The sequence below is a fragment of the Mixophyes fleayi genome, chromosome 1 (genome assembly GCF_038048845.1).
Source record: "Mixophyes fleayi isolate aMixFle1 chromosome 1, aMixFle1.hap1, whole genome shotgun sequence".
Classification (NCBI taxonomy): Eukaryota; Metazoa; Chordata; class Amphibia; order Anura; family Limnodynastidae; genus Mixophyes; species Mixophyes fleayi.
In genome coordinates this window covers 284631248-284658928 of record NC_134402.1, presented here as the reverse complement: position 1 = coordinate 284658928, position 27681 = coordinate 284631248, and the positions used below count along the sequence as shown (strand labels likewise).

General features: G+C 39.5%; 1 protein-coding gene and 1 non-coding gene across 2 annotated transcripts in view; both read right to left on the bottom strand.

Moving 5' to 3' along the window:
• GDA (guanine deaminase) overlaps positions 1–27681 on the bottom strand; it is a 56141-nt gene that overhangs the window by 20049 nt on the left and 8411 nt on the right. The window contains exons 2-5 of the mRNA XM_075191733.1: positions 14087–14175; positions 8837–9008; positions 7629–7716; positions 1992–2097 (exon numbers count right to left, since the gene is read on the bottom strand). Of these exons, the coding sequence (XP_075047834.1) occupies positions 1992–2097; positions 7629–7716; positions 8837–9008; positions 14087–14175 (455 nt within the window). The remainder of the gene's footprint in view (positions 1–1991; positions 2098–7628; positions 7717–8836; positions 9009–14086; positions 14176–27681) is intronic.
• Positions 24003–24158, bottom strand: LOC142137178 (U1 spliceosomal RNA). Its single transcript, XR_012687838.1, has one exon. It is a non-coding gene; the product is annotated as a U1 spliceosomal RNA (small nuclear RNA).

The following is a 27681-nucleotide window of genomic DNA, read 5'->3' as shown; positions in this document are numbered from 1 at the left end:
TCAAGCAAGATGGTAAATACAGACAGCCGGATTCCTTATAGCACTAGCGGTATAGAGACCGCGCGTCTTCCCTCTGTTAACCCGATCTCCACAGGTACAGAATCATCTACAAACCAAACAAGAGAGGGGCGCTTCCATAGTGCATTAGAAGTTTTCTTGTTAAAAAGCACATAAAATAAGCCAAGCACGACTTGCCAGTTCGTAACTCGAGGCCGGGTATTGATCCAATCCTCTACACATTTCGTTATAACAACTTCCTTCTGACGAAGTTGTTATAACGAAACGCGTAGAGGATTGGATCAATACCCGGCTTCGAGTTACGAACTGGTAAGTCGTGCTTGCCTTATTTTATGTGCTTTTTAACAAGAAAACTTCTGGTACGTGTGATTGTAAAATAATTTTTTACCATTAAAGTCTTATAATGCACTATGGAAGCGCCCCTCTCTTGTTTGATTTGTGTATATATATATATATATATATATATATGTACATATATATGTATAGCAATTAAACATGAGGCTTGTGTTTAATAGATTGTAAGCTTGCGAGCAGGGCCCACTTACCTCTCTGTCTGTCTGCATTACCCAGTATTTTGTTACTGTATTTGTTCCCAAATGTAAATTGCTACAGAATATGCTGACACTATATAAATAAATGTTGATGTTGATGATGATAATGATGATGCTTATACAGGATACAGTTTGGTTTCTGTTTGAAAAATAAGCCACGTGATTGTCTTTTCTTTTACATTTTTATATGAAATGTTTTTTTCAATATTTTTTAAGTCATTTTAAGTAATTCTGTGAAGCACTAATCATGATCAGACAGCTGTTACTGATGGAATTGACTAGTATTCTATGTATAGAGTGGTCTGAAGGAAAGCACATAACAACCCTCTGATGAAGTTGCAACATTAGAGATGAAATCTATAGGGCTTCCTACATTGGGGGGATTATTAATAAAGCACAGACACTCAGCCATTGCATTTTGTGTGTTCTACATCTAAACTGTGCAGCCTACATTGTTGCTGATCTACACTACAGGGAATGACGGACTGAGCTTGTGAAGACAACCTTCTAGCTGACAGTATACACTTCGCTAAAAGTCTTCATGTTCCAGATTGACCTGTTTCTCAAGTGCTCAATAGAGATGTAAACAGAGGGGAACATTTGTTCCCTAGGAACTGCCTTTACAGAAGAATCAACCACAATCTATGGGACGGTATTGTGCTCCTAAATTACATTTTGGTAAATGCTGTTAAGTCTAAAGACGACCAGTCAAGCTGCATATAATTGTTGTGACTCTCCTAGAGCCTCATATAAGATTGATTTTTTGATTGATTTTTCTATTTTAATGATTATACTGTATTTAGTTTCCTTATCAAAGGTAAGTAGATCTTTGTATTTTATCAAGTGGTTATCCTTGAACCGCTCATACACTCAGGTGGATGATAAAATGGACTGAATGACATGGATGAATTCCATTTAGACTGATTGTAGACATCTGTCGACTAGATTTTAAGGTACTGCCAGTCAATATCTGAATTACCTTAATAAGGGGCATATTCAATTGTTGGCGTTACAGCCTAAAGTAACGCGCCCCGCGCACTATTACCGTCATTACGGTAATAGTTTGCGTAAATACCGTTATTACGGTACCTTTCCCGCTAGATTTCAGTCTTGGCTCAGGGAGCTGCAAGCTGAAATCCGGCTTATTTTTACCGTAATAACGATAATACTTTTTCCGCGGTGGAAAAAGTAAATAATTGAATATGCCCCTAAGACTGTGATCAGCATTGCTGGCAATTTTCCACTAGCACAGGCAGCGAATTGTGGCTGATTGGTCTCATTTGCTTTCAAATTAGATAGCTATACAATTAAATTTATTGTATGTGAGACTTGATTTTAGGTACATAAAATGGAGTAGTGAATCACCTTATGTATCTGAAAATACACTTTTTGTTATGCAATAAGCAATTACTTTTATCCAACCTTTTAGTTTCTCTGATCGACTCTTCGGTACTTTCGATATATTTTGGATATGTATTATTTCTATCCATGCAAACTTTACCAATAAACGCTCTTTGACCATACTGACCTGTGGGATAAAAAAAAAAGAAGTATTTTAAGTTACAAAGGATTATAGCAGTACTGCGCATACAATCTATGTGATGTGCTTAACATATATATTTATTTTATATATGTCCTGCTACAAGAGCCTGGGCAACCTGTGTTCGCATCCAAGTCAACAGATGCCAACAAGCCCCTGCACTTTATAGTGAGAGCAGTGTCCAATTGATTTCTCCTTCACATTATTAGATGTAATGTTAGTTGGATCAGCTGCTATAAGACCAGTTATATTTGATATCATAGTTTTTGTGATATGGGAGATCTGATATATACCTCCCACGCTCTATCAAAGGATACATCACCTTAGGGAAATCCTTGGGACTTAGTGAGAACACTGGGTTGAATTACACCCTGTATTGCTTCAAAGCACCCAGACACGCTGGTTTTCTGTGAATGCTCCAGTCCATTGATTCATCCTCCCTTTGCCCTACTTATGCCCTACTTATTCCTAACAATAAAAACAACTATCTTCCATCTAAATGTTGAACTAAAATCTGTGTGTCTGTGTACTGAAATCCCAAAGGAGGCAGCTAAATATCTATACTTCTAGGTACATGATATAAATAGAACATGGTAACAGTTGACTAGTAACCTGATAAGTAGAAGTTGTTGGGGAGGTTTTATTGACCTTCTTTATGCTATTAACTGGGAAGAGATTTGGCAATTTGTTTTTTCTCTTTTCACAAAACCAGGCTGCATTATGCAAAGGGGTGTTATTTATATTGTAGATACTCCATTAAAAAACTGGGTTACTTTAACATTAATCATTTATGGAGAAACTATCCTATTGTGAGAAGATTATCACACCTCGTTTAGCAGAAGAGCTCTAGGATGAGATAAGATGAAGGTATTTCGGGGAAGAAAAAGCACATAATGTATCTTTACTAAATGGTGAGCTATGCAATCAGCCTTATTAACACCATCATAGAACTGGGTAAGGTACTATAAAAGGAACATAATATACAGACATATGTTAATATTTAGCTTACGCGAATACAAAGAGAATATACAAAATATAGAGTTAGAGTTCATTTAAATTTATTAGATAATTTTACATATTAGATTAAGTCAGCAGTAGAAGTTACAAATCATAGGTGTCCAGGGCCTCCTTATCATTGCTGTAGCAATTCTTTCTGTTTTACAGCCAGAAAAGAAGATCTTGCTCCCTGCCAAGTGACGACATGCCTCTGTCTTAAATTAGGGTAATACTAGCCAAACAGGCCAGGTTGAGTCTAATAAACGGCATTCTGCCATGTTAATTTTGTGAAAGGGGGGGGCATGGTGTTTGAGGGGCTACATTTTAAAATGTATTACAGTTATTAAGCTGAAATTTGGCATGTCAATGTAGAACTGCCCATGAGTGCCGCATGCCAAATTTCAGAAAAAAAGAATAAAAATTTACAAATTAGGGATAATCTAAAGTTGAAAATCTCGCCGTTTTTTTACTTCCTGTTTTGCAAAAAGTCTCTGTTTTTCCGTTTTTTTGAGGAGTGAAGGAGCCTTTTCCGGAAGCGAGGAGGAAAAAAAGTCTTGCTTGGGATAGGATGAGAAGACAGCAATGAGGAGAGAGGACATCTGGGATCCAAAATGGGATGTTCAAAAGATTGATCGGCATCTTGGGTGGAATCAAATGCCTGGGAGAGAGCATCTGTCTTTTCTTTCATATGGCCAGGTTTGTAAGTTACACGGAGGACAAAGCAAGATAATAATGTCAAGCGAGCCTGGCGCGGATTAAGGCACTGGGCCGACTGTAGGTACAGGAGATTTTTGTAAAGATGGTGACTGGATATCGGGCTCCTTCAAGAAGATAATGCCATTCTGAGCAAGTCATCTTCATGGCCAATAGCTATTTATCCCTAATCCCCAATGGTATAGTTACGCTCTGCGAGTAAGAACTTGTGGGAATAGAAAGTACAAGGTAGGAGTTTATTTGAGATGGATCTTTGCAAGAGAACCAATCCCACACCTACAGTGGAGGCATCAACCTCTAAGAATAAAGGTATGGAGGCATTCGGTTGTCTGAGAATTGGAGCCGAGGAAAACGCTTCCTTAAGAAAAGTGAAAGCCTCCAGCACCTCTGGGGACCAAAACTTGGTGTAAGCTCCCTTTCGAGTAAGGGCAGAAATGGGATTTATCTTGGTGGAATAATTCTGATAGAACTGTTTACAATAATTTGCAAAGCCCAAAAAATGCAGAAATGAGACCGGATGGAAGCGGCCAGTCCAAGATAGCTCAAATCTTCTCGGGGTCCATTTGTAGACCAGAGCCTGAGGAGATGTATCCAAGGAATGGAATAGAAGGAGCTTCAAAGGAACATTTCTGCAGTTTGCAAAAATACTGGTTCTTACGGAGTATGGAAAGGACCGCTGAGACATGGAGACGGTGATAGACAACATCTTGAGAAAAAATAAGAATGTCATTGAGGTATACTACTACACAAGAGTAGAGCAGATCCCTGAAGATCTCGTTGACAAAACTCTGAAAGACAGCGGGGGCATTACAGAGTCCGAAGCACATTACGAGATACTCATAGTGACCATCGCTGTGTTAAAGGCGGTCTTACCACTCATCGACAGCTTGAATTCTGATGAGATTGTAAGCAGGTCTAATTTGGTGAAAATCTTGGCTCCTTTAATGCAATCAAAAAGTTTAGTAATCAATGGGATGGGATAGTGATCCTTTATGGTAATCAAATTCAACCCGCAGTAAACAATGCAGGGACGCAGGGACCCATGTTTTTTCGTTGCAAAAAAGAAACCTGCTCCAGTAGGAGAAACAGAGGCTTGAATAAAGCCACGTTGTAGGTTCTTCTGGATGTAATCAGCTATGGCTTGTGTCTCTGGCAGTGTAAGAGGATAAACTTGACCCCAACGGGGAGTCTTGCCTGGAAGAATGTCAATCGGGCAATCCCAAGGGCGATAGGATGGTAGAAGCTCTGAGCGGCCTTTATCAAATATAAGAGGTTTAATCCGAGGCAAGCAACGTAAATGACAAGAGGGCCCCCAAGCCAGAATTTATGAGGAGTTCCAATCCACATGCGGAGAGTGAAGTTGGAGCAAAGTTAGTCCCAAGATAAGTGGCATGGTGGTTTGGACCAGCACGAGGAAAGAGATTTGTTCAGAGTTCAGGGCTCTGATTTGAAGTGTGATGGGTTCAGTTTGCAGACGAATAGTCCCATTGGCGAGACGAGAACCGTCAATGGTGGTGATGACGATAGGAACCTTCAAAGGAATTGTAAGCAGGGACCACTGGGAAACCAAGGAGTAAGAAATAAATTATCAGCTGCACCCGAATCCAGCAGAGCAGAGGAGTTATGAGTAAAAGAAGAATTCCGCAAGGAAGCAGGTATGGTACAAATACCCGCAGTATCCCCAGCCTGACCTCTCCAGAGCAGGTTAGGGATTGGCGTTTCCCGATCTTTTGGGACAGGAACTGAGGAAGTGACCAGATTCAGCGCAATATATACATAGGTTATTCCTACGCCTTCTCTCTCGCTCCTTTGGGGTTAAACGTGCCCGACCAAGTTGCATTGGCTCATCAGTAGGAGAGGTGTACTGGAACCAGGGCACCAATTTGACAGTTGGCTGGCGAGAGGGTTCTTTTTCAGCAGATCTTTCTCAGAGACCTACACGGTTGCACAAGGGTATCAAGGTATCCAAGGTGGATGGTAATTCCTGGGAAGCTAAGACATCCTTTACCCAGTCATTATTCCAGTGGGAAAAAAGCATGCGAAATTCAATGACAAATTGTGCTACAGGACGAGTTCCTTAACGGAGCCTAAGAATACTAGCAGCTGCAGAAGAAACGCGTCCGGGCTCATCAAAAATTCTTCAAAAAGTGTATATGAAGGCGGCACAGTCTCTAAGCAGAGGGTCATCCTTCTCCCACAGAGGAGAGGCCGAAGCTAGGACTTGTCCGATTAGCACAAATATTATGTAGGCGACCATCGTCCTTTTTGTGGGAAAATTTTGAGGCTGAAATTAAATTTGAATTGAACATTGCTTCAAGAAACCGCGACAGACCTTGAGGTCTCCGTTGAATTTGATAGGAGTTGGAAGTCGGAGCGAAGAAGTGGACACAGGAGCCTGCGAATGACTAGGTTCAGGAGTAGCCAGGATCGCCGCAGTAGACTGAGCGGCCTGTAAAGTGGCTAGGCGTGCAGCTAGTGCTTGGAGACACTGCAGCAACTGATGCTGCTTGGCTTTTTGTTGTTCCACTCTTTCTACCAGGTGTTGAAGCATATCCTTCACTGAAGGTTACCCAGCGGGATCCACACTTTGGCCGGTTCTCTCTGTCACGATCCGAAACTGAAATATAGAATCCCCAGGTCTGTCTGACTTGGCACTACTCTACCTAGACACGCGTGGAGTCTAACGGGACAGGATGTCTTCACCAGGAACGTCCGCAAGGAAGTATGGGCTTTGCAGCCACTGTCCCACAGGTCGAGGACCACAGGGAGAGCATTAGACAAGAATGTATGGAGAACACAGGAGTAGAAGAAACTCTGCAGCGAGAAAACCACAGAGAGCTGAACAAACTTGAGAAGGAGATAGCTGTGGGTGAGCAGCACTGAACATTTACTGAAGAATCACTGGAACAGTGGACTGAACATGAGGAAGTGATGTCTGAAGATGAGCAGTACTGAACAGCAACCAGGGAATCACTGGAACAGCGAGCTGAACATAAGGAGGTGTTGGTTGTGGATGAGTGGCACTGAATAGCAACCAGGGAATCACTGGAACAGCAAGCTGAACATAAGGAGGTTTTGGTTGTAGATAAGAGGCACTGAATAGCAACCAGGAAATCACTGGAACAGCAAGCTGAAACAGCAGGAGCAAAGTGAGTCACGTCTGTGCACTGTCATGGCTTATCACACAAAGAACAGACACCTGACAGCAGGTTCAGGTGCCTTAAATACCCTGCTAATGAAGAAAGGCACCAGTAGTAAAGAAGAGGAGGTTTTAAAAGAAGATCTGGTCTGCACATGCTCAGACCCAATCCAAGATGGTCTCCGCCATTGGACAGACATGGTGCTCAGCGCCAAAAGGGACCCTTGCGTGGAGCAGGTAAGTGTGCTGGGACCCGAATGCGGGCCTGGCATGTGATAATATGGCCCTACAGAGCCCCGACCTCAACATCATCGAGTCTGTCTGGGATTACATTAAGAGACAGAAGAATTTGAGAAAACCTACATCTACAGAAGAGCTGTGGTTAATTCGCCAAAATGTTTGGAAAAAGCTTCCTGCCGAGTTCCTTCAAAAGCTGTGTGCAAGTGTACCTAGAATAATTGATGCATTGATGTTGTTTTGAAGGCAAAGGCTGGTCACACCAAATATTGATTTTGATTTAGTTTTCTCTTCTGTTCATTCTGTTTGCATTTTGGTAATTGATCAAAATAAACTATTAACACTTATATTTTAGTAAGCATTCTTACTTTGCAGCATTTTTTTTAAATGAATTTAACTGAGTGTATTTACACTTTAAAAGTAATGTTCTTACTTGCCATCTCAGCCAACACAATGGAAGCATCAGTATGGATTGTAGCAAAATAGCAAGCTGTTGTTGTGCCATTTCTCAATGTTCTTTTCTTAAATAAAAATAAATAGATCAATAAGTGATCATTTGTGAGTTCTATTTCATGAAGGGTCATTATTATTATACATTTTCTTTATTGCTATCCTGTGTTAAAAGGTATGTTTAAAAATGTTTTTTTGTAGTACTTTATATTTAAAAATAAGAATAAACTACTGTAGTGCAACCATTTCCAGATAAAAAAAATGGAGATTTGCATGAATTATATTTTTTATTGTTTGTTGTTGCAATTTATTTCACTACTCTAGATCACTACAACTATATTTGAATGTTATGTGGTTTTGCAAAGAACCAATAAGTAGTAACATGTCACTAACTTAATAATATAGGCAATTTTGGAGTATGTTTGTCTACACATGTCACCAAGGGCTAGATTTACTAAACTGCGGGTTTGAAAAAGTGGGGATGTTGCCTATAGCAACCAATCAGATTCTAGCTTTCATATATTTAGTACCTTCTACAAAATGACAGCTAGAATCTGATTTTTTGCTATAGGCAACATCCCCACTTTTTCAAACTCGCAGCTTAGTAAATCTAGCCCCAAGTCTTATTACTTGTGAAATTAATTTAAAAATATAAGCTGATATGAGCTAAAATATTGCTATTTCACAGCGAATAGATAAAAAAACAAAAACTCTTGCTGCTTACTATAATATTTATTTATTACATAGGCATTCTGGATCAAGTAATTTGTATAATAAATCATGTTTTCATAACACAACACCAAGGTTCTGCACTATCACCAAAAATAAACAGATACCTGTCTTCTTGGTTTCACTAGACACTGTAGCTGTTAAAATGTCACTTTGCGCAGACTTTCTGCAGTGAAAGAGAATGGACTCCTCTTTCATTACTGCCTTTTTATATGTTTATTACATAGTGCCTTGTGCACTATGTATTTAGCATCCCACCCCCCAAAAATGTGTTCCCGTGGACACACGAGAGAGCATTTAACATAATGCTTTCTCTAAACATCACAGTCTCTCCCAGCTCTCCATACCTCAAAGCAGGAGGATAGAGGGAGCCTGTCTGGGAGAAATCATGGTGCAGTCTGTACTATATATATTTTGATATCACTCACATAAATGGAATATATTGCATTTAAGAAGACATACCACAACTGTACTGTACAGGTTCCTAGCATTTTCTAGATCTGAATATGTGTCTTCTATTGGAAATGTAGTATGTTTCAACCACTCCAAAAGAGGTCTTTCCATTCCCGATCCTATAAATGAATATTGGGGTGCATGGATGTGGGTATCGACCAGTCCTGGCATAATAAATTCACTGAAATCATAAAAGAATTTACATTAATAAAGCAAAACACACATTCTATTGTTCTGTTAATGTATACATTATCATTGGTTTCAATAAATGTGTTATAAGTGTCTGAAAGGGATACTGTCATTTTTTCCCACTCATAAATGCATTAACTTTACAATTGTTCTGAAGATATCTAACTCATTCATCAGTAATTAATTGTAAATTCCGGTATAGCTTGGCCAGGACCTTGTAAATGTTTTGTTCAGTAGTATTTAAATGTGTAATTCTGTATGAAATTAAACTTCAACATTGTTGCGAAATGAAGAGATCTTTGCCATGTACCATGATAAAGCCATAATGATAATTTACTTTGCTGACATATATTTAAACTACTGCAGGTGGACAAAACTGCAAACGTATGGATTATTGAGGCAACCAAATCTAATGAAAATCTAATGAAACTATGAGCCTACTGTATGTCACCAATATATGATTTAACTTGCCAAGTTCTGTCTGAACAATCGGTTGGCTTGCAGTTAGGTAGACATCAAGGTTATATAAAATGTCAAACGTTTCTGGCCATGGTATGAAAATTTTACATATATCTGTTGAGTTGTTATATTAGAACATCTGAATTGTTAAACGATGTAAAGTAGTCCCAGTTCGACTGAATTATTGGCTATGCCTTATATTAATTTTATCCAATATACATTTACTTAAGTGTTCTCTGGTTTGGACACTAATCTAAGATCAGAAAATAAACAAAATATACAATCTGAAATCTGACCTTTCCATGGCCCTAGTGTATCCTCCCAGTTACGCTTTATGTTTCGTTCCCTTGTTAGGGGATAATTGCAACTCATTCTTTTTTGAAGCTTTTTCTCTGTGTAAAATAGTGTTTTCTTTAAAGTTACATTTTTTATTTGTCTAGGATAGCAACTTTTTCTTGTACAAAAGAACCATACCTCCCATAAATAGCGATTTTTGAAATTGGGATATTTTAGGCCATGTCCCTAAACTATTTAGGTTACTATTGATCTAACAAATTACTTCTGCATGTCATAATGAACACATTAAAACTTCCATATCCCGCTTCAGCCCCAGGAATCAAGAATAACGAAAATCTGGGCTGTTAAAAAATATGCACTTCTTGCTCGACTGATTTCATTAAGTCCAGAATCGCACTATCGCACCGAAGCATTCTTAGGATTTCTTGGCACTAAGTTGTGCCTTGTAACTAACAATGTATCATTTCAATATGTGTGTGGTAGCAAAGTTCTAACATTGTTTTATTTATTTTTTATTAGAATGTATTCAGCATAGCCATTTCTTCCCATTATTACTTAATTATTTAACAAACATGCATTTTTGCTTTGCTTCACATGTACACAAAATGCAAAGGTTGCATTATTTGCAAAATTTTTTGGCCTGTAGGATGTAAAAATAAGAAAGAAAAAGCCTAATTCATACAAATTGACACAGATTATCACACAGCTCACACTCAGCCCTTCAGTCATGATTACACCCAATCATATGAATACCTGTGAAGTCACCATCTATAAGTACACCAAAGGTTTATGGATGCTGAATCTGAAAGTGTCTGTGTCTTGTCACGTAGCTGGGTTGTTTATATTAAGAGAGGTCCGGTGTCTCGTAGTCACAAGATATGATTATCCTGTCCCCTTGTAATGGATCAGCAGGTAATTTAGCTTCTAAGTCCTAAAGGTAAATTTACTAAACTGCGGGTTTTAAAAAGTGGAGATGTTGCCTATAGCAACCAATCAGATTCTAGTTATCATTAATTTAGTACATTCTACAAAATGACAGCTAGAATCTGATTGGTTGCTATAGGCAACATCTCCACTTTTTCAAACCCGCAGTTTTGTAAATCTACCCCTTGATTTAGATTGACACTGGCCGACCAGGGGTGCAGAGTCTAACGAGCTCCACCTTGTTCACCAAAAACCGTCGCAAGGCGGGATGGGCTTAGCTTCCGCGAACTCACAGGTCGTACATGGTTCTGTCACGAGCCGACATGCTGCTTGCAAATGCATGGCTTGCATTTCAGATTGGGTCACGGCTGTCTGACAGCCACAATGTCCCTTCTGGTCAGAGCGCCCCTGTCTCCTAGGCAATGGCTGGGACACTCCTTCTGCCCTGAAGCCACACACGACAAGCAGTCAGACTACCGTGCACGCGTGTACTATTGTCATTAATTAATTAGCAGCCAGATAAGGCTGAAGTCAGTAATAGTTTGCCACTTCTGATTGGTCTTGTTCTGTACACAAGGCAGGGAGGGCTTAGCCTCCCTGTCGGTTATAGCGCCCAGTTTTCTTTTTAGCTGACTTGCTTGTTTCGGTCTCCTGACTCCTGATTGTATAACCGCTGCTGTCCCTTGGCTTGATCTGGACCCTGTTAGTTTGCTGATTGCTCTGACCTCTGGCTAGCTACCTGAATTCTCTTGCTTGCTGCCAGCCTTGACCCTTTGCCTGTTTCTGACCACGTTATTTGTTACTGACCCCCTGACCTAATCCTGTTTCTGACAAACCATTTCCTTCTTGTCTACTGCCTCCTGTTTCCTCGCTGTGGGGATTACTCATGAGCTTACACCAAGCTAGAGTTTAAGACCTGGGGGCATCTGAGTACCTGTGAGCGTGTCAAGCTCTATGGGAATGGCGGCTGTTATAGACAAAGACCTCTATTCCTGGTTCTACAAGCTTATTATTTTAGCCGCTAGTCGTAACAGGTACAGGATCAGGATCAAGTCAGAAAAGTATGAGAACCTGTTGCTCTGACACAGCTATAGTGTCAGAGCGATTTTATATAGTCTAGGACATTTCAATTGACTGACTCCTATTTGCGGTCATGTGATGCAGCCAACACCCGGAAGTGCCAAGCACCCTGCACTGACAGCGGGTGTGAACAGTCAACACTGAAGCGAGTAAGTAATTGTGACACCCCTATGGTTTATGGCACAGCCCAATAATACAAAGAACCCTAATTGTGGTCACCCCCATGCACTATATTTCATGTAGGATAAATATATCAAGGTGTCATCCTTACATACTAGCTTTATAGGGAATATAGAGAAATAACATATCTGTGCATAAATTCATGTGTATTAGCATACAATATTCTTTTTCAGCGATCTCACAGTGATGGGGGGTGAATGTTTAAAATGTTTATCTGATGTAGAAAGCCACTTTCTAGGCTTCCCCAGCAGAACATGCAAAGTACATGAGTTTCCTGTTGTTGTTCTTATTCCTGTTTATTTTAAGAAATTGTATTTCTGTAAGTCAATTTGTTATCCTTTTTACAGATCAGAACACTGACAGAACACTGTATATGACTCTGGCCAAATGATCATCACCATTTGGACACACACCAACTGGGCATATACTTAAACCTCTAGCTATTGGGCACAGGCATTGACCTCTGACAGTTTGTCACAGATACGGTCCTTTGGAAGTTGTCTCAGGGACATCTGGTAGTGCAGTCAATACAAGGACCTGGCTGTGGCACTACAATTGTCTTGAGGAACTCTGGTAGCTCAGTCATTTTGGGGAGCTCTAGTTGAGAAGCAATGAATGGACACTTAGGCAGACAGTCTGCAACTGGATCAGGCCAAGAATGACTTGACACTCGGGCAACTAATTAGCGAGTGGTCACTTGCCCAGTGAGTAAGTGACTGGACACTGAGTCCATTCACCACTGGCATCTGTATAGGACAAGTGGCAGGATCAATAGGAATGAATTCTCTGGTGACCATGGGAGCACACTGAGCTGGGGATGAAACTGAGAATGAGCAACTGAAGGAAGGAAGTAAGGAAGACAAAAAATCCGCAAGTACGACAAGCTGCACTACCTACAGTAAACTGCACTCCCTACATGTGAGGAAAACAGAATCTCCTCCATCAGAACTAGAAACAGAAGGTGGTTGGAGGTCAGTATCCGCTATGGACTTCAATAGTAAATCCCATACTGTTTGATATGAATCATGCATATTTTTTCATTATGACCCCTCTGTGATGCTACAGTCATATGAAGCTGGAAAAGGATCTGGAACCACTGAAATGCTGATCTGAGACATCGGGACTTTACTCTGTGCTCAAGGCTATTGATATTTTAGTGAGTCTGACAAAAACAAGTCCATAGCGGAAGCAAGAAAACTGGCAGCTAAAGAAATAAATACCATTACTTCTTATGTTGTTAATGTAATGTGATACTTTTGTGCAGTGATTTACCTTGGATGATATAATAACAACATTCAACTAGGATTTGAAATTTAGCTGACCTTTAATTTTCAACATACATTGTACATGTGTAACTATTCCCTAATCAGGATTCAACACATTGGTCAGGGTTCGATAAGCCTCTGTCAAGAATGTAGAAATTTTATATATATATTGTATATTGAGATTTTAAGGAAGCCATTGGCTTATACAATGCACGTAGGTAGCACTTCTACGGTTGAGGCTCATTCTTATGCTCATTCTTATGCTCAGGAACTCTAAAGGTTTCCTGCAGAGATCTCACAACTGGTCATGCTCAGAGAAAAGGGGGTGATCCAGACAGGATCCTGAGAGTATGGTACAGTAAGATAAGAGTAACCAGAACAATTATGGTCGTGAACAAGCAGGTTAATAATTGGTAATCAAATAAATATAAGAAAAAAACCTGTTTCTCATGCACAGTAATGTGCACACAATATACTCTTAAATACAGCGCCTGTTGATGTAAGCAAATTCAAAGCCAACCTGGCTATAAAACAGTACATAGAGGAAATGCGTTGACATGACTAAGCAAAGACCCTGTGTCAGGAGCAAGGATGCCAAACCAGGTGATGCTGCTGCGCATAGCATGTTACACTCACATTGCTCATCTGAAGAAGAGTGTATTTGTGGTGCATGTTATACAGTATTTCTTTTCTGGCCCTGAGCTCTCTTGTCCTGGTTACCAATTATACATTGGTGACAATTCAGCAAAAAAGTTGTGCAAAAAGAAAAAAAAAAGCATATCTATATTTCCATTAAGCTTATAATATGAATAAAATTGCAGCTAATATGACCAATTATAAGTAACTATAACAAACAGATGTTTACCTTTTGCCAAATTCTTCAATCTTTTGTTCATCAAATCCCCACTTTTGAGCCAACCTGGTTTGTTCCTGAGCATCTTCAAAGAACAGAATCTAGGGGAAAAAAAGAGATTTGCATAAGGACACAAACACATAATACAATTCACTGGAAATCATTTGTCATGACACAGTATGACTTGCACTAAAAGTGATTGTTGCCAGTTTTCTTTGGTAAAGAAATGTTAACACTTACAAAGGGATAACTAAATCTTACATTTTAAATCTCAACATTTTCCACTGAAACAGTTCCACTCCATGACTTGGCTAAAGAGTCTAATGTGGTAAAAATCTCAGATGACATTGTCAACCAAGCTGCGATAATACTGACCCTGCCTTAATGTGTGTGAATCCATTTTTCCACAGCCCAACACTATTACAGAGTTATACAAGACAGAGGAACACCACCGTGCCAAGAAGATTTTAGTTCAATATAAACATATCTGTCATCTATCATCTCAAGTATATTATTACAAGTTTAGTACCAGAGGTTTTAATTACATTAATGTAGAGGATTCACATGTTGTTGAAGTTATTCTTCCTGCATAGACAAATCGAGAGGGATGGGGGGGTTTGTAGTGCCTAGAAACCCCCCTCTAAGCCTGGTGCACTCTAAAATTGAGGTGGCTGGACCCTGCCCCCGCTTTACACGGCTCTGCTTGAAAGGGGAGAGCTGTGAGCACCTGACAGTAGTGCATGCAGCATTGTCCATGTATATTATGGGGTTAGGAAGAGTTGGAGAGCAGCCAAGCAATGTATAAAATTATAGCCACATCCCCATGCATGCTGGTCACGCCCACTGGCGGCGTTGTGTGGAAACCCCCCTCTACAAATCCTGCATTTGCCCCAGTACTGAATACATTAAATAAAAGTAGTACAAAAGCTGCAAAATGGCTAAAACGGGTCTCAGATATGTTTGTATATCCTCATTTTCCATCCCTTGACTCATTTATATCTTATGTGCTATGAAACATAATTGTTAACTTTTACCGAATGTACTGCCCTTTATTAAAGAGGAGTGGCTGCCATGTGGTTTCCTCTGGCTATTCTAAGTAAAGTTGTTTAAATAAATAATGATTCAGTAATAAATAAAGTGGTGTTTAAAAACTGATGAAAATGCAAATGCCCATAAAAAATGAATCCTCTCTTTTTCTTTTTTTAATTATTTATTTACTTTATTTGTATTGTATAAGGGAAAAGAAAATATACAGTTAACCCAAGACTTTGTCCTTTGTACTTGTACATGGGCAGTGTAATTCCACAAACCTAACATTCATGGGGATATCAAATATGTGTACCAAATATGTGTTTTGTTGTTTATTGGACATGTGACAATCTTATATAACAAATTATTATATAAGCATCTGTAGACTCAAAGAAAGTAGGTCTGTTTCAAAATCACTTTGAGAGTTAACAAATTAATAAATAAAAACCTGTAACAAAATGAATTATATGGTAATTTGGAGGTGCTATTTTATGGCACATCACATGTAAACCAACATTTTAGAAAAGGAATCTATATAAATATGGAAAAACAAAACAATTTGGATGTTGATTTTAGCACTTGGCTGAAATAAAATTTAGTATGCTTGCAACTACATTATAGTTAGTGTGAGTACATTACTTACTGCGATTACATTCGTTAGTGTGAGGACATTTAGATTTAAAAAATATTGGCTTACATTAGAGGTGCCTTTAGATAGCACCTCCAAATTATAGAGTTTGTGGTCAGCATTGGATAGACTTTTACTTAGTACACAAAGAGCAACAATGTTGCTGCAACTTGCACGTTTTATTTCATGTTAAAATCTCAGCTTGATCTCAGTGATTTTTAACTGTAACCTTCTGAATGGAAATATATATTTAAAAAGCGATATAAACAAACACCAAACAATACACGTAAATGTCTTCTTGCTAAAGGGGCAAGCCCCCTGGAACTGCCTGACAATAACATACTGAGTTACATATCCACATCTTCAGACCAAATTTTATACACATGGGGGGAAACAGATACATGCAGCAATGAAGGAAAGTGCAGGCTTATTCCGGCTAGGCCCTGTTATCATTGGTTAGAAGATGGAAATAGAGCAATAGGCATCAGAAGTTTGCCTCTGACTAGTAAATTTGTTTACTGAACATTTAGGGGAACTCTCTGATTCATAATTGAGTCATCCAGAAGGACACTTTGACCTTAGGGACTACTTTCTTTTTCATAGAAACTCAGCTAAACATACAACCTCCAAGTCTTGAGAAGGGCTCCCTTTATTACTTATGTAACACTGTATAGAGGCCTATGGCCTCTCTCTTTGTGGGTGCTTGTATGCAACTACCACCCGGCATTTGTCTCATTCCTGCCAACGTCCTCTAAATAGTAATTGGAGTAGCCTCGCCTTGTGATGTCCTTGCAGCAAGCTGGGGATCACACTAACTAACTACACATTGACATTGCCCTAGGCTCCTAGAGTATCACCCAGCCGCAGTGCTCCGGGTGCCGACAGCCACAGATCTGACAGCTCGGCTGAAGAAAATCAGCCGCATCTTGTGATCTCCCCTATATAATGCAGGGAGGTCACATTATGACAGGCTATCCAATAAGGGAAGTAGGAGGAGAGTGCGTAGTGCGATCTCCCTCCTTCCTCTGCACGGGCTCCAGCTTCTGTGTGAGAGGTGTGACAGGTAAGTAAGGGGCATGTGAGAAGCTGATCAGCATGTAAGAAAATCTGATATCATTTGGGGATATCTGTTAGAATGTGTGAAGGTTTGATTGGCAAGTGTGGAAGTCTGATGGCATGCATGAGGAATGTGGGTAGATCTCATGGCATTTGGGGAGGCTGATGGGCATGTAAGTTCCATGTGGAAAGTCTGATGGCATGTTAGTGTCATGTGTTCAGGTCTGATGGCATGTGGGGACATCTGATGGTAGGTAGAGAGGTCTGATGGGCATTTCTGGGGCATGTGCATAGATTTGATGGCATGTGGCGAGGTCTGATGACATGTGGAAAGGCTGATGTGTATGTAAGGGTAATGTGGGGAGATCTGATGGGAATGTGAAGAGGTCTGTAGGTGATATTGGCTAATTATGACTTTTTTATCCCCACTTCAAAAGTTCCCTCCACAGTGATTGTGGATACAGAAGAACCATGAGCTACTGTGAAGAGACTGTAAGTAACCCTTTGAACCCTCGTCCATTGGACACAGCAGTCAGATAAGTGCTGTGCTGAGTTGATTATTATTCTGAACATTTTGGCAATGTTGGATATCTTCTTTTTCACTTAGCAAGATATTGTAAATTATGTTATATTTTCAATGTATGTGTGATGTGAGTGAGTTCTCTGTACAAATAAATGGTGATGATGATGATGTTCTGTATTCTTTTACAGAAACAGGTTAACCTACTGATAGCCCATAAATTGCAATATCCTTTCACACTTGTCACCACACACAGTTCCACCACACAAAACACGGCTTGGGTATTTGTTATATGACCATCCAGTGAGTGAAGTACATCATTCAGATCCGTCACGAGGAAAAGGACCCAGATGAAGTAATTTCATAGCAAACAGCCGGTACTGTCATGGGCTACTGGCAATATGATTACTTCTCGTAAAGTGGCCTCTGATAGCCAAATTTGTAATCATTCAACAATGTGTCTTTAGTTGCACTATATGCACAGTACTAATTGCTCCAAGGATCCCCATGTATGATATTTGTTAAAGAGTCAGTATGACTGTATATGGTGAGCCTAACCTCAGGGAGTGACTGGTAAGTAATGCTGGACTTTGGAAGGTTATGTGATATGCTGGATAACTGGAGCTGTACAATTTGCTAGACTTTTGAGGACTATGTTTTATCCTAACTAAACAAGAACTATATCATATTCTAGATTGGTAAATGCCAGCCAAATGAATCTGCTACACATAGCATTTTCACCATATCAACACAAATAACTTTTGAATTAAACCTCACACTATTCTACACACAACATGCTAATAGCTTACATTTTGGGATATGCTAAGTATGGTGAGTTCTATGGATTACATTGAAGACTCTCAAGTGAGCAAGTTTGTCCTTTGGTATAAGTCCAGGAAATCCTCTGTAGCTGTGAGATTAAGGAGATGATAGATCGCAAAAGACACTGATATAAATAATTTATGTGTATTTGAATTAAGACACCTCTGGCACCAAAGTCCATCCACTATTACTGCGTTATTTATATCAAGTCTGTGAAATGCCAACATAATAATAAATGTGATCGCCAGTTACCATGGGAGAGCGGAAGAGATGATGGAATAGTTTAGTGCTTTTCCTGGTACATAGCAAATTGGCAAATATTACTATGGTCTTATTTATATGGGATATGTTTGTATATAAATATTACTCAACCAACTGGAAAAAACATTAACATCTTAACACAGTTATTATTAGCTGGAAAACATTCATTCATTCATGAAGAATTTGGACTTATGATGTGCCTGGATTAACACAATAGGTAAAAATAGCTTCAAATAACTGTACTAATGCACTTTGCACCCAGAAGAGGAGTATGTATGAACATAACAAGCTGTATCAGGTTTCTGTGTATGCTGATTTTTTAGAAACTTGACCTGTTATGTCTGGATTAATAAAATAAATAGACACATGTTTTATTCCACTTGGCACCCAAATTAGATGTTTTTATGAAAATAACACAAATCATGTTATAGGGTGATACAGGTTTCTGTAATAATGGGAGTGCTCACACATTCCTTCAGCACTCAGAACTTGCAAAATGCAAATTAAACTGTTGCCAAGATGACTGATTTTCCATGCTTTAGGCCAAATGCCAGTCAATAAAACCTGACAAAATTGTTAGATATCAGTGCTATGAAATGCTGTTTGTTGTTATCTTATCGCTAAGGGGTAACGCCCATTTTTTTCTGCTAACAAATGGAAACACTGAAGTACCCCACCTTCTTAGTGCCGTAAACACTGTTTAGTATGTTGATGTCATGGTATGCAATGATGTGGTGTGGGGAAGTTTAGCCGTCCAATAATGAGCAAAGTAACTTGGGGAATAGTTTAGAATGAAAGTTAAGCCAGAAGCTGGCGAGATAAAGGTTAGTATTATGGCACAAGGTAATGATGCTGTTGGAGGGAGTACAGACAGTGAGGCTCCATTGCCTACTGTACCAGATGTGCCATCAGGAGCACCTACTGACACCAAAAGTCACTGTAGCTTCTGGGATCTATAAAATCTCAGAAGCTAATTTGAGTGACAGTTAATTAAGACACAAATTTGCACTGTTTCAATACCTTCAGTATCTACTGTTAACTTGTCATTAAAATTTAATATAGATTCCTAAGCTACATTTCTTATGCAAGTGCATGAAAATGGATGTTAAAATAAAAATCATTCTTCCAAGACAGAACACATTTGTGTTTTACATTTGTTTAACTTGCGCTGTGCTGCATTGATTTTATTTTATGCCTCTTGTTCTATTTTAGTGCATCTTATGAGTATTTCGTAGTTGATAACTAATATTTTGCCTGTAGAAAGTGTTTACAAATGTATTTACATGTGTTTGGCATGACCAAGTTAACAGCTTAGTGTTTTGTCACAGATGCATTTAGATTGAATGCACTCATAAACACATCTAAGTTTAAAATGCATACAAAAACGCAATGTTACATGAGTTTTTAAAATGAAATACAAATCCCAACTCAAACCCCAGTGTGCAAGTAGAGAAATGACAGGGTCTGAAAAGGGGAATAATTTAATATATTAACAGTGCTTGATTATAGAAAGCCCACCAATCACATTAGCTAGGGTTACATTGAAGTCTTCTTCTTTATGATCAGTGTGCATATTTATCTGTCAAACACCTTCCTGATAATTTTTCAGGTTTATAGCTCCACTAAAAAAAAAATTTTTTTCAATTTTCTTCCTAAAATATTACGCATTTTAACTCATACTTGCCTACTCTCCCAGGAATTTCTGAGAGGCTTCCTCTCGGAAGTGATGGAGGAGGGGCATAATGATGTAATTTTGCATCATTAAGTCCTGCCCCTGCTATGAAATGCTGTGAATTTTAGATCCTGTAGGAGAGGTTTAAAAAGTGGGCATGTATGTTTTAACTTACTTTATGTCTTAAGTTTATCATGGGAGTGAAAGGACATCAGGACAGTTTTTATTACGTGTGTCACTTTTGTGTGTTTGAAAATTTTATTGGATTTGTCAGTGTGCTTAGAAATGTGCGCTCTCGTAAACTGAAACTAGAAAGTGCAAAAGGCGTCCTGTTGAGTGTAGAGAGCAAAACTCTCCTGAGACAACATGGAAAAATAACAAAGGAAAATATATTGGGCGCTACAGACCACTCTTCCAAACAATATTTATCTGAATAAAGGATACGTATACCAGACCAAGAAAAGAGAGAGTGCTGTATACAGATAAAAATTATATTTTTATTACCAAATTATAAAACAATGTTAAATTGATACTGTTGTGTGAATCAGTAGGTGCAGATAAATCACAATGCATTAAAATCACCAGTGTCATAAAATCAGCTGTCGCAAACAGCAATTATTGCACATATAAGTAAATCACTTGTCACATATCTCAAATTGAGGAAATGCAAAGTTCAAAGTCCCTCCAACTGTCAGGATAGACTGTAATACCAGATAACTTCAGGGAACAAACACTTTCCAACTTCTCCTAAACTGACAAAAGATCTAAGCATCAGAACGTTTTAGCATTTGGAAATGGCCACAGCATTAGTATGTCAATATACACAAAGTTCTGGAGAAACGATGCTTATCATTTTAAGTTGCAGTGTCCAGAGAATTAATAAAGAAAGAAGATCCCAAGGTTCAGTTCTATTTCCTCTAGTGACTTTTGACTTGCTTCAGATATTACCAAACCCCAGGGTTTAAAGAAGCATCGCTCCAAATGCAAACACAACAGCGTCACCTGACGGGTTTCTCCACCCATTAGGCAGTTTAATCAGAGGTAACCTCTGACAAGCGATTTATTTATAATTGCTGTTTGTGGACAGCTGATTTTATGACACTGATTTTAATGTATTGTGATTTATCAGACATCTGCTCCTACTGATTCACACAGCGATATCCATTTAACATTGTTTCATATTTTGGTAATAAAAATATAATGTGTATTAGAGTTAGACCATTCTGATTTCACTTGGATTGTTAGTTTGTTTGAAAGGAATTGTGATGCTTAATAATTCTGGGGGGTTTCAGATCTGTAGAAAAATGATAAAGAAGTTTGACAGAGGTCTACAACTATGGTGGGATTTGGAGAACATGGTTATCAGGATGGCTATAATGAGTGTAAAGGTTTCACGAACCTTCCTACTAATTAAGTTATCAGAACCTATTGTTGACAAGAGCTTCACCCTTTCCCTTGGAACCAGATATGTTCACCTGTACTCGATTGTCCCCAGGACTTAATCTCGAGAAGTGATAACTTAACTCAGGTAAGTGAGCACCACAGAAAACTTGACAGTGGGATGCTGAGCAGAGATACGTTATCTATGGCAACAGATTGCAGGATGCACCTGGACCAGATAAGGCAGATATACTGAGTCACAATAGGATTAAGTACCAATCTCCACCAGAATAACTGCTTGGCAGTGTAGTGTTGAGGATGGGTGTAGTACCAGTAGTAGCCTGTGTGGAGTTGGAGCTAGAGAGCAACACAGTGCAAGGGAAGGTGCCAGAGCAAAATCAAGCTGAAAATCTGGAAGGAGAAACACAGCTGACACAGGTGAGTCTGATGGAGCGGATAGTGGGAAATGGTCTCACAGATGGAAAGCAGAGTAACAACAGGAATGGGCCAGTCCAGACAGCGATAGTCGGGGTCACAAGCAAAAGGTCTATCCAGGCAGCAATCACTGCTGCAGCCAAAATGAAAACAGCAATTACCTGCTGTTCCTAAAAAAAAGCCCATCCTTTACTGGGGGCTATAGTTTGCTATAAAAAAGGGAATATGTTCTACTTCCTTATGACAGAATCTGCAAATGTATCTAATACAGCATTCTGCAAGTTTTTGGCTATGGAGAAGATAAGTAAGTTAGGTTAAGGATGATAATGCTAATGAAGGTCAAGGAAATGGCACTGGGTTAATTAACTATACTAACAAGCAGATATATTTTTGGGGTTGCTATTTGCAGAGGCCAGGTTTCCTGTTTGTAATAGGAATTGGAAGCTGTAAGATTTCTCGATCCATCCTTCCATAGAGAAATTATTTTTTTGACAACCGAATCTCTTCTGGTGGCAGCACTATGTGAAGAGGTTTGTGTTATCCTGTCTGGAAAGAAAAATATGGTTTTGGCTTAGGTATTTGCCAGGGGATGAGAATACTTTATCTTGTTTTTTAATGGAGAAATACATTGAGCTCTCATTAGCTAATCGAGAGGTGTTCTATAGACTCATTGGTCTCTTCAGTGGTCAATATAAGTAAAGTACTTGGAGAATATGCACAAGATACATATATCAGAACCTAGAATATGCGGCTGAATTTAGGTCCCAAAATGGTTGCTGGCGTCTGTTGGTTTTCTTTTAAAATTATGTTTAAAAGGTGAGTGGGTGAGGTACACAGGTTACTGTCAGATCCGCCTGCTCCCATCCCCCTATAACATTGATTTTGTGAATTGTATAGATTAGGCCATTGGCCTACACTGTAGGAGTGATTCTGTTGAATAAATGGTTGGCTAATACTCCAGCACTCCTGTGAGAGCTCCTACAATTGGTTTACTATTTTCAATGTTATGCTTCTCTATTTTACTCATTTTGGCATTGACAGTTTGTGCTGTAACTTTCGCTTCAATGTAGGGAGAATGTGGCTGTGTGGACTTTCAACTTTGTTTAGCGTGTTTGGCAAATGTTTATAGTCGATACACACAAAATTCCCCAGCACATAGCAGTCAGCCAGTAAAAAAGGCTAATAAAAGCTGCCAATGGAACTGAGGTTCCAGTTCAACATATGCTGCCCCCTTCCCCCTCCACATACTCAGTACATCAGGGTGTGTCTTCCAGGGTCGGATTAATAATGGGTCTGATGGAGCTGTAGCTCCAGGCCTCAACACTGAAATAGGTACACAATCAGTGCCTGACATATTTTTTTGTATTAGATGTTGTTTAACATTTTAATTGGCCAGTAGAGTCTCTCTCATGCAGGCCTCACAGTTAGGAGAGATTATGCATGGGTGTGCTAGCTGGATTTCTGGCACAAGGCACCATACAATATTCTGTATACTGCTGCCAGCCTGCCTTGCACAGTAACAAGGCCATCCCCAACTCCCTGATTGGCCCAGCTCCCTGTCACATGGAGTAGGGTCAGCCCCTCCCTCCTACTTGTTGGCTGTTTCCTCCCTTTTCCACACCTCCCCAATGTCTGCACCTTCCCTCCTCCATGTTGGCTGCTTCCTCCTACCTCCACTTCCAATGCTATAGGCAACTCTGTACACATGTGTCTGCTAATGCATGCACTAGAAAAGTATGGGAGGCAGACAGGGGAATCCTACACTTTGCACCTCAGGGTGGACAAAGGTTAATCTTGGATTCTCTCAAAGTAATGTGAGTAAAGAGCTATTAATTTATAAGTGAGGTGATTGGGCAGGGTATGTATTGAAGGGGTTAGTAATGTAATAATTTGGTGAGGTTAGGGGCTATTTATTGCTAAGGTGATGGTAGGGGCTATTCATTTAGTGCTGTGTGCTATTTAATGGTGTTGCCTACTAATTTAGGGTGGGGTGATGGGACTATTATTTAATACTGGGAGGTTATTGAATTTGGAGCTGAGTTGGGGGCATTGAGGCCTATTAATTTAATGAGAGGCTGAGTTGGGAGGAAGGAGTCCAACTTATTAAATGTTTTTGTTTGTTTGTCAGGGGAAAGCGCGATGGCAGTCCCACACAACCACAAATTATGCAGTCGAGTTTCCCGCCTTTGGGAAAATCTCAGTGGTCAGCACACCCAAAGTGCAATGGATGAGCTTCGCCCTGGGAGAACCATCTTCATGATCTCCCCAGCCAGGTTAGTATATTCAATTATCTGTCCCTGTTACATAAAAATCTAAATTGAATCATTGCACTTGCGTTGGCACAATAAGGACATCAGCTACTATTGCCAGATACAACATACAATTGGTATATATTGACTACCATTTGGAAATGTTTTACATGCATTAGGTTGGTGCTCAAGGCACATTTTGCTTACTTCCAAGCAGGGGCTAGTTGGCAAATTTTAGCACGGAGGGCTCAGCTCAGCTCAGCAGTCTTTTAGGAACAATTTAGCCAACTATGGGATCAGCCCACCCCTCAGTCTTCTACTTCCAGGATACAAAAGAAAACTACAGACTGAAAGTACAATTGTTGATGTGGCCTTTCTTAGGTTGCATTTTGTACTTTAGATAAACTTGTTAAAATTTGCATAACATTGACAGTCATTAGATTTTATGCTTATTTTATATATTTTTTTTAACCTTTACACTGTATAGTGTCCTAGTGATATGTTGGTGTTATGATACAAGGTTTCTGATTCCATTTTTTTGGTATGTTATAATAAAGCACACACTGTGGCCTTAAAGGGAACCACATACACGACAACTATAGAGGCAACACTGCAATCATATTAATCTTTTGCGCCTTTGAGAATGTATTACACTATATTAATTTACTGTATCAGCTGATTAGGGTAAATACGCGTGTTTATTAAACATAGATGCTGTTCATTTAACGTCAGGGCTGATTTGGGGTAAAGGATGCCTAGAGTGGTCAATCATTGTTTGGCTTTCCAGGAGGTGAATAGTAACTCTCTGTATTCCAAACAGGACCCTAATAAACCAGGATCCCACCAAGCAACTGAGCTTAAGACACCAGCTGCATCAGGTAGTGAAAGCTGAAATTTTAAGCTCCACACCCATGTGGCCCTTGATCTGGTCCTGTGGACTCCTGAGATAACAGTAACTTGGGATGTGCACCGGCCACTTTTGGTGTCTCGTGTTTTGGGTTTTGGGTTCGGATTTGTTTCGCAAAACACCTGTCGAAAGGTTTTGGTTCGGATTTAAGGTTTTGGATTCGGATTTATTTTGAAAAAAGCATAAAAAGTTCTAAAATCAAGTTTTTGTGCTTATTTTCACTCCTACGCTATTATTAACCTCAATAACATTCAATAACAATCATTTCCACTAATTTCCAGTCTATTCTGAACACCCTCACACCTCACAATATTGTTTTTAGTCCAAAACGTTTCACCGAAGTAGCTTTCTGGACTGCATAGTGGAGTGGTCCCGTTACCCAATTTGGTACCGGGGCCACAATATATCACCCTCAACTGGTCTCAATTCCACCAAAAAAGTATCTGGACTGCGTAGTGGAGTGGTCCCCACAATATAAAAAAAAACCCTCAACTGGTCTGAATTCCACCAAAAAAGTATCTGGACTGCGTAGAGGAGTGGTCCCCAATATATAATAAAAAAAAAACAATTGTTCTGAATTCCACCAAACAAGTATCTGGACTGCGTAGTGGAGTGGTCCCCACAATATAATAAACAATCCCTCAACTGGTCTGAATTCCACCAAACAAGTATCTGGACTGCGTAGTGGAGTGGTCCCCACAATATAATAAAAAATTCCTCAACTTGTCTGAATTCCACCCAAAAAGTATCTGGACTGCGTAGTGGAGTGGTCCCCACAATATAATAAAAAAACCCTCAACTGGTCTGAATTCCACCAAACAAGTATCTGGACTGCGTAGTGGAGTGGTCCCCACAATATAATAAAAAATCCCTCAACTGGTCTGAATTCCACCCAAAAAGTATCTGGACTGCGTAGTGGAGTGGTCCCCACAATATAATAAAAAAAACCCTCAACTGGTCTGAATTCCACCAAAAAAGTATCTGGACTGCGTAGTGGAGTGGTCCCCACAATATAATAAAAAAAAACCAATTGTTCTGAATTCCACCAAACAAGTATCTGGACTGCGTAGTGGAGTGGCCTCGGTACCCAATTTGATACCGGGGCCACAATATAATAAAAAAAAAACAATTGTTCTGAATTCCACCAAACAAAGTATCTGGACTGCGTAGTGGAGTGGCTCCGGTACCCAATTTGATACCGAGGCCACAATATAATAAAAAAAACTCAATTGTTTTCAATTCCACCAAACAAGTATCTGGACTGCGTAGTGGAGTGGTCCCCACAATATAATAAACAATCCCTCAACTGGTCTGAATTCCACCAAACAAGTATCTGGACTGCGTAGTGGAGTGGTCCCCACAATATAATAAAAAATTCCTCAACTTGTCTGAATTCCACCCAAAAAGTATCTGGACTGCGTAGTGGAGTGGTCCCCACAATATAATAAAAAAACCCTCAACTGGTCTGAATTCCACTAAAAAAGTATCTGGACTGCGTAGTGGAGTGGTCCCCACAATATAATAAAAAAAAAACAATTGTTCTGAATTCCACCAAACAAGTATCTGGACTGCGCAGTGGAGTGGCCCCGGTACCCAATTTGATACCGGGGCCACAATATAATAAAAAAAAAACAATTGTTCTTTATTCCACCAAAAAAGTATCTGGACTGCGTAGTGGAGTGGCCCCGGTACCCAATTTGATAACGGGGCCACAATATAATAAAAAAAACCTCAATTGTTCTGAAATCCACCAAACAAGTATCTGGACTGCGTAGTGGAGTGGTCCCCACAATATAATAAAAAATCCCTCAACTGGTCTGAATTCCACCAAACAAGTATCTGGACTGCATAGTGGAGTGGTCCCCACAATATAATAAAAAAACCCTCAACTGGTCTGAATTCCACCAAAAAAGTATCTGAACTGCGTAGTGGAGTGGTCCCCACAATATAATAAAAAATCCCTCAACTGGTCTGAATTCCACCAAACAAGTATCTGGACTGCGTAGTGGAGTGGTCCCCACAATATAATAAAAAAACCCTCAACTGGTCTGAATTCCACCAAAAAAGTATCTGGACTGCGTAGTGGAGTGGTCCCCACAATATAATAAAAAAAAAAAAAATTGTTCTGAATTCCACCAAACAAGTATCTGGACTGCGTAGTGGAGTGGCCCCGGTACCCAATTTGATACCGGGGCCACAATATAATAATAAAACCCTCAACTGGTCTGAATTCCAGTGCACAGATGGCGGACACCGGATGGACGTCTAAAACCAACATAGCAGTTAAGGGCGCAGTTCCTCTTTTTTGTGACTGCACAAACAATTAACGTAGTACTAGAAATGGCAGTTATTTAGTTTTTTTTTTAAATTGAGAAAGAAAGAAGGTAGTAATAGAAATGGCAGTTATTCGAATCCCCAGGAGAGTCTAAGTGGGGTGAGCCACAGAAAGATTATTTCCCTCAGTTTCTCTAACAGGTTGTCAGTGTTGTGCCTCCTCTTAAAACCTGTGATACATAACTACACACACTCGGCAAAGCTTTTACAAATTTTCTGCGGCACAGGAGAGTACCACTGGACTGTACTTTAATAGCAGTACCTATTATTTTTGGGTACAGCAACAGTGAATGATCGTAGTTAGACTTTTAAAT